Raw genomic sequence first — 7,402 nt, forward strand, 5'->3', positions numbered from 1 at the left:
TTTTGAAAAACTAAATATTATATTAGTAAATAAATATTTCTAAAATATATAAGTTTATATTTCTAAATGAAAATATATTTATATTTTACGAAGTGATGAAATATAATATTAACTTGGTCATAAAACGTTTTGGATTTAAAATAATATTATTAAACATACTTTGATAAATAACGAGATCTTGATTTATAGAAGCAAATGACCAAAACACTCAAATGAATAAATTACATTTTTAGTGGGATAGTTTTCATTGATTTGAGTCTTGTTATGTATAATGGTACATTACACAAAACATAAAATACTTGTTTTCTAAGCGTACGAAAATGCGTTCGAGAAACCGGAACCGGAACATAAGTCGAGCGTAAATGTACAAGTCATCGGAACTAAAATTATAAATTAACTATATACGTGAATATAATATATATATATATATATATATAATTTATATATATAAATATATATAAATAATAAATAAACGAGTGTCGGCAGAGGAAAAATATTGCGTATGAGCTGTCCAAAGGTGTCATGCGATCGCATGACATATTGCCCTCACACCCATGCGATCGTATGGGGAGGCTGGTGGCAACATCTTATAAAACGCGACCGAGTTCTGGTTCCGAAACACACACTTATTCATTTATCTATCTTACTCACTCTGTATTATATTTATTCATATTTATATTATTATTGTTAAAACTAAATATTATTATTATTAATCTCAATATTATTATTAGTAGTATTATTATTGATATATACATAAAATACTATGACGGAGTGATGTTCAAGCGATTTCAAAACGAGTTTTTCGAGTGGGATAGAGCTAAGGATAATATGGGTTATAGCTATGGAGGTTATAGGTATGGATAGGGGGTATAGTGTGATGATCGCTCCAAATCCATATGGACGAACACGTCATTCATCGATTTCATTGCGAGGTATTTGACCTCTATATGATACGTTTTGTAAACATTGCATTCTTTTGAAAAGGCACACCATAAATGAATATTTAAATCAAAGGTTTTCGACATCTGATGATTTCTATATATAGACAATCGCCGTAAATAATAGTTTACAATAGTACTTCCGTTGACAATGCAATCAAAATAAGATACATGGTGATGATTTAGTGAAAGCAACGTTTCCTTGTAAAATATGCCATGTAAGACTCCATGCACATAGCTTGTCTAACATATAAGCAAACAGCGGAAGACTTCTAGGGAACCTGAGAATAAACATGCTAACAAGTGTCAACACAAAGGTTGGTGAGTTCGTAGTTTTAATGTTTTGCATAATCTGTACATAAAGGTGGATCACAAAATTTCAGTTGTTTCATCCAGAAACGTTTATCAAAATATTCTACAAGAATGAGCACCCTGGTAACTAAGATTTAATGTTATAATAAGTACCCATGTTTTAACATACATGCAACGCAATTCAACCTGTACTAAACTAAAATAGCATACGTCTGTTTTATAGTTCAGGCTAGGGTTTCTATACCTGGAACAGACGGGGATGTCAAGCCCTATGGATCCATATATAACTACTCGCGCCTACCAGTTCTTATAACCGGCAGTTACTAGTTACCAAAGCTAAGGGATTTTCGGTTCAAACTCGGTGTAGAATTTAGTATGTACTTGTATCCATTGCGTTTAAAATAAAGTGCATGTATTCTCAGCCCAAAAATATAGATTGCAAAAGCAATTAAAAAGGGAGCAAATGAAATTCACCTTAGCAGCACATAAAGTCGTTCACCGAAATGTGACCGAAACTTGGAATACCAAATAACCGTAAATCTCAACCTAGAGAACATATGTTGGTCAATAAATGTCTATCAAGCTAGGTCAGGTCATAGTGTATCACAATCCTAATGCTCGAGATCGACATACAAAAGTTATCAACAGTCATTTCAAAAGGTCAATTTTGACAATAGTTCAACAAAACGAGACGTACCTTATATAAGGATTCATTTACTCGGTTGGTAATATTCAAAAATCCAATTTATCAATCTTACAAACAAGTTGTTTAAATATTAATTGCAGATTCAAAAGCAATTCCAATTAACGCCAATCATAATTCAGTTGACCATATCTTTTGATTCGTTTATCGAAATTACGTGATTTCTAAATGAAAATTTATTGATTTTTCGCCAGCTTTCCAAAAACATGCATATCTTATACCTTTTATCAGTAATATATGTATTTAATTCGTGATTCATCATAAACTGTTTAACAACGAAATTTAGCATACAAGCATGCATAAACATATATACTCGAGCACTAGTCAGGGATGCACTATTAATATATAAAAGATAAGATATGAATGCTCACGTATCAATATTGTGATTCAATATAGCAGGAAAGTACGTAGACGCAACAGAGATGATAAACACTAGGTTTGACTTGCGAACAGTACCAATGAATATTACCCATAACCTCCATAGCTATAACCCATAGTTTCCTTAGCTCTATCCCGTTTGAAAACCAGTTTTGAAAGTGACACGCACATGATCTCGTCGTAGTATTTTATGTATAAATAATAATAATACTAATACTACTAATAATGATAAGATTAATAATAATATTAATCTTAATAATAATAATAATAATAATAATAATAATAATAATAATAATAATAATAATAATATATAAATATATACATAGAGAGAGATATCGAGAGATATAGATTGATAAAACTGGAACCAGATCGAGTGCTTTTATAGCACATTTTGTCACCAGCTCCCCCATGCGATCGCATGGGTTTGATGAGCATTGGCCATGTGATCGCATGGCCTATTAATCCAGCTCAGGAACGTTTAACTTCTAGTTTGTCGACATATTATTTAATTATAAATATAATATATTTAATTTATATAATTAATTATATATTATATTAAATTCACATGCATAGTTGACTTGAAATTTTTGTTCCGATAAGTCGTACGTCGTCACTCGACTTATGTCCCGGTTCCGGTTTTTCGAATGTCCTTTCGTACACTTAGAAAACTTGCATTTTACGTTTCGTGTCACGTACCTTTGTCAAAATATAGCCTTAAATTATCCCTAAACTATACCACTCAAAGTATATCTTAAACTTTCGAGTGTTTTGGTCATTTACTTCTATAAATCATCGTCTCGTAGTATATACATATACGTATATATATTTTCATTTTGAAATAGTGTTTTACTGTAGCAAAGTTACTGTAGCAAATAGTGATTTTCGAAAACACTGTAGCTTTTCGGTACTGTAGCAATTCGAAAATACTGTAGCAAATTAGTGTTTTACTGGTTCATCTTAAACGTTTTAGTTAACTTATCTAAATATCAATCGAATCAATAATCGAATGTTACTGTCGTTTACTAAATAACTTGAAATCATATATATATATATATATATATATATATATATATATATATATATATATATATATATATATATATATATATATATATATATATATATATATATATATATATATATATATTATTCATGAATCTTCGAGAATAGTCAAAGAATAATTGATTACATGAATATAGTTCCAAAACTTTGAGACTCAACATTACAGACTTTGCTTATAGTGTCGAAAACATTAAATCATTTAAAGATAAAGTTTAAGTTTGGTCAGAAATTTCCGGGTCGTCACATATAGCTCGTGAGGCCAACTTAGTGTTTATCATCTCCGTTGTGTCCACGTACTTTCCTGCAATATTGAATCACAATATTGATACGTGAGCATTCATATGTAATCTTTTATATTAATAGTGTATCCCTGACTAGTGCTCGAGTATATATGATTATGCATGCTGGTATACTTAATTTCGTCGTTAAATAGTTTATGATAAATCACGAATTTGATACACATGCTACTGAGATAAGGTATATGATATGCATGTCGTTGGAAAGCTGACAAAAAATTAATAACTTTTCATTTAGGAATCGCGTGATTTTGATGAACGGATTAAAAGATATGACCAACTGAATTTTAGTATTATTATGATTATTATTATTACTATCGTCGTTATTATCGTCGTTATTATTATTATCTAAAACTTATTATTATTATTATCATTATCGTTATTAATATAAGTATTATCATTAAAAATTGTTATTGCTATTATTATTACTATCGTTATTATTATTAAAGTTATTATTAATATTATCGTTACTATTATTATTATTATTATTATTATTATTATTATTATTATTATTATTATTATTATTATTATTATTATTATTATTATTATTATTATTAGTGTTATCATTAATATCATTATGATATTTATTATTATTATTATTATTATTATTATTATCATTATCATTAAAACTAATATTAGTATTATCTAATTATTATGGTTACTATTATTGTCATTAATATGAATGTGATATAAAAGAGGACTAAAAGTTATTAAATAAATAGATTAGGAAATAATGAGTATGAGTATCATGATGAAATTAAAATATTGTAAGATATTGCCTTAAGAGAAAAATATCATTTTCAATATTTTTATCATTATTATTATTATTATTATTATTATTATTATTATTAAAAGTATCATTTATATTAAAACTATCATTTTTATTAAAATTATCATTTAATAGAAATATCATTATTATTATAAAATATCATTTTTATTATCATTTTATTATTATTATTAAAAATTATTATTTTTATAAAATATTATTATTATTACGGTTAATATTAAAAAGTATCGTTATTATTAAAATTATCATGATTAGAATTATTATTTTATCATAATTGTTATCATCATTAGTAAATATAAATATTGTTATGGTTATTAGAGAATAATAATAATTATTATTATTATTACAAAATAATACAACTTTACTTATTATTATTATTATCAATATTATTTTATCAAATGGATATGTGATACAAAGATATTTTACCACATGTAATATAATTACATTAATAATACATACCACTATATTTTTATGATATTAAGTGAACTTTATAAATTTTATTACTTAAGATATATAAAAGTATATTTTTATCATATATAAAATTTTAATATAAATTTTTATGTATTAATAAATGATTTATATTATTTACTCTAATAAAATATGATTAAATATATAAAACGACTATATTTATGTTATATAATAAACATGTATAGATTTTGGAAATCATTTTGGGTTAAGTTGATTTTTGTTGACTTTTGCATATTGGTCTCGAGCATTAGGATTGTGATACACTATAACCTAACCTAAATTGTTAGACAGATATGGACCGACATATAAATATATATACTTAATATAGGTTCGTGAATCCGAGGCCAACCTTGCACTTGTTCAATGCCGTCATATGTATTTTTACTACGAAATACAGTATCGTGAGTTTCATTTGCTCCCTTTTTTAAATGCTTTTGCAATATATATTTTTGGGACTGAGAATACATGCACTGCTTTTATAAATGTTTTACGAAATAGACACAAGTAATCGAAATTATATTCTATGGTTGGATTATCGAAATCGAATATCGCCCTTCAAGTCTGGTAACCAAAGAATTAGGGAAATGGCCCCTAATTAACGCGAATCCTAAAGATAGATCCATTGAGCCTAACAACCCCTATTCATGTCTATGGATGGCTTTAGTACTTCGAGATTATTATTTTACAGACGTCGATGTCTGTAGGGATATTCTATGCATTATGGTTAATGTCGGTTACCAGGTGTTCAATCCATATGAATGATTTTTATGCAGATGGCTATATGCATGCATGATGTTTATGAGAAATGGAAATATGAAATCTTGTGGTCTATTAAAAATGATGGAAATGAATATTGATGATTAACTAATGAACTCACCAACCTTTTGGTTGACACTTTAAAGCATGTTTATTCTCAGGATTGAAAGAAATCTTTCGTTGTGCATTTGCTCATTTTAAAGATATTACTGGGAGTCATTCATGACATATTTCAAAAGACGTTGCATTCAAGTCGTTGAGTTCAATAAAGATTACGATTAAGTAAATGACAGATTAGGTCATTTATAGTTGGATATTATGAAATGGTATGCATACCTGTCAACTTTCGTTGCAATGAAAGTTTGTCTTTTAAAAACGAATTCAATGTTTGTAAAATGTATCATATAGAGGTCAAATACCTCGCAATGTAACCATATGTTATTGTATTCATCCTTATGGATTAGGACGGGTCGTCTCATTTTCTACTAACAATACTTGGTGTGATATTATCAAAACAGGTGAAAAGCTAGAGACATTGGGTGTGCAATTCAAATCACCATTTGTAAAGGTAGTCGGGAATGGCAAGGATACCTCATTCTGGAACGACACTTGGATCACGAGTGTTCCCTTGAAGTGCAAGTTTGCTAGATTAGCGAGATTGGAGTCGGATCTAGATACTTCGGTTCATGATCGTGTTAGATGGGATGGGTCAAAATGCCTGGTATGTGGATGTGGACAAGACAACCAAGCAGGAGGACCTTAACAGAACTCGAGCAGCTCACGGCCATCCTAGCAGAAGCTGAAATCAATCCGGAATCTGTGGATAGTTGGCGTTGGTCTATGAGTGGTAATGGGCGGTTCATAACTAAGGTATTATCCGGTAAAATTAATGCAATTCTTTTAGGTCCCGATACAAATAACTTTGAAACAATGAGGAACAATTTTGTTCCAAAAAAGTAGAGGTTTTTGTATGGCGGGCCAAAAGGAAAAGGCTACCGGTGTTGATGGAACTCGATAAGAGAGGTATAAACCTCCATTTCACCTGTTATCCTATTTGTGATGGTTGTGTTGAGACGGTGGACCATGCTCTTTTACCTTGCAATGTTAGTTTGGATATATGGGATATTTTCTACAAGTGGTGGGGTATTCATGGTTCTACAAATTTGAGTATTAATGAAGCCTTTCGTGGTGTCTTTTCTCATCAAATGTCAAGTTTGGGTGATAAGATTTGGCAAGCGGTTGAATGGACGTGTGGTTATCTAATATGGAAGAATCAGAATCAAAAAGTCTTCTCAAACAAAGGATGGAATCCTCCGGTCACGCTAAATGAGATACAAGTTAAGAGCTTTGAGTGGATCGCGAAACGTTGCAAAAGTATAAAGATCGATTGGCACAATTGATTACACAACCCGCTAGTCTTTTTGTCATAAGTTGTAATTAGTCGAGATATGTTGCTATGTTGCAACCTTTGCATCATGGTGATATGGTACTTCAGTGAGTATTATGTATAAATCAGTGAGCTAGGATGTAAAACTATTTGAGATTAATAAAAATTCTATATGCCTTTAAAAAAAAAAAATGTTTCGTGAATCGATTGGCTTAAAAAAGTCGATGTAATTAAAAAAAACAACAACATCGATTTCGTATTGTACTTTATTCGCGGGCTCACCTAGTGCTTTACTAGGTAGTCTATCGTACTACG

The 7,402-nt window shown here is 29.3% G+C and overlaps 1 protein-coding gene across 1 annotated transcript; it reads left to right on the forward strand.

Moving 5' to 3' along the window:
• Positions 1–6,414: 6,414 nt before the first annotated feature.
• Positions 6,415–7,100, forward strand: LOC139843860 (uncharacterized). Its single transcript, XM_071834069.1, has 2 exons — positions 6,415–6,547; positions 6,661–7,100. Exons 1-2 carry the CDS (start codon positions 6,415–6,417, stop codon positions 7,098–7,100), a joined length of 573 nt encoding a protein of 190 aa, XP_071690170.1.
• Positions 7,101–7,402: the final 302 nt, after the last annotated feature.

Source organism: Rutidosis leptorrhynchoides, chromosome 1, assembly GCF_046630445.1.
Source record: "Rutidosis leptorrhynchoides isolate AG116_Rl617_1_P2 chromosome 1, CSIRO_AGI_Rlap_v1, whole genome shotgun sequence".
Classification (NCBI taxonomy): Eukaryota; Viridiplantae; Streptophyta; class Magnoliopsida; order Asterales; family Asteraceae; genus Rutidosis; species Rutidosis leptorrhynchoides.

What these genes read in the sequence shown, in the direction of transcription:
- LOC139843860 (XM_071834069.1), top strand. Translation starts at nt 6,415, where the DNA reads ATGCCTGGTATGTGGATGTGGACAAGACAACCAAGCAGGAGGACCTTA. An exon ending in TTGGCGTTGGTCTATGAGTG is followed by an intron (nt 6,548 to 6,660) that starts GTAATGGGCGGT and finishes CCAAAAAAGTAG; the next exon opens with AGGTTTTTGTATGGCGGGCC.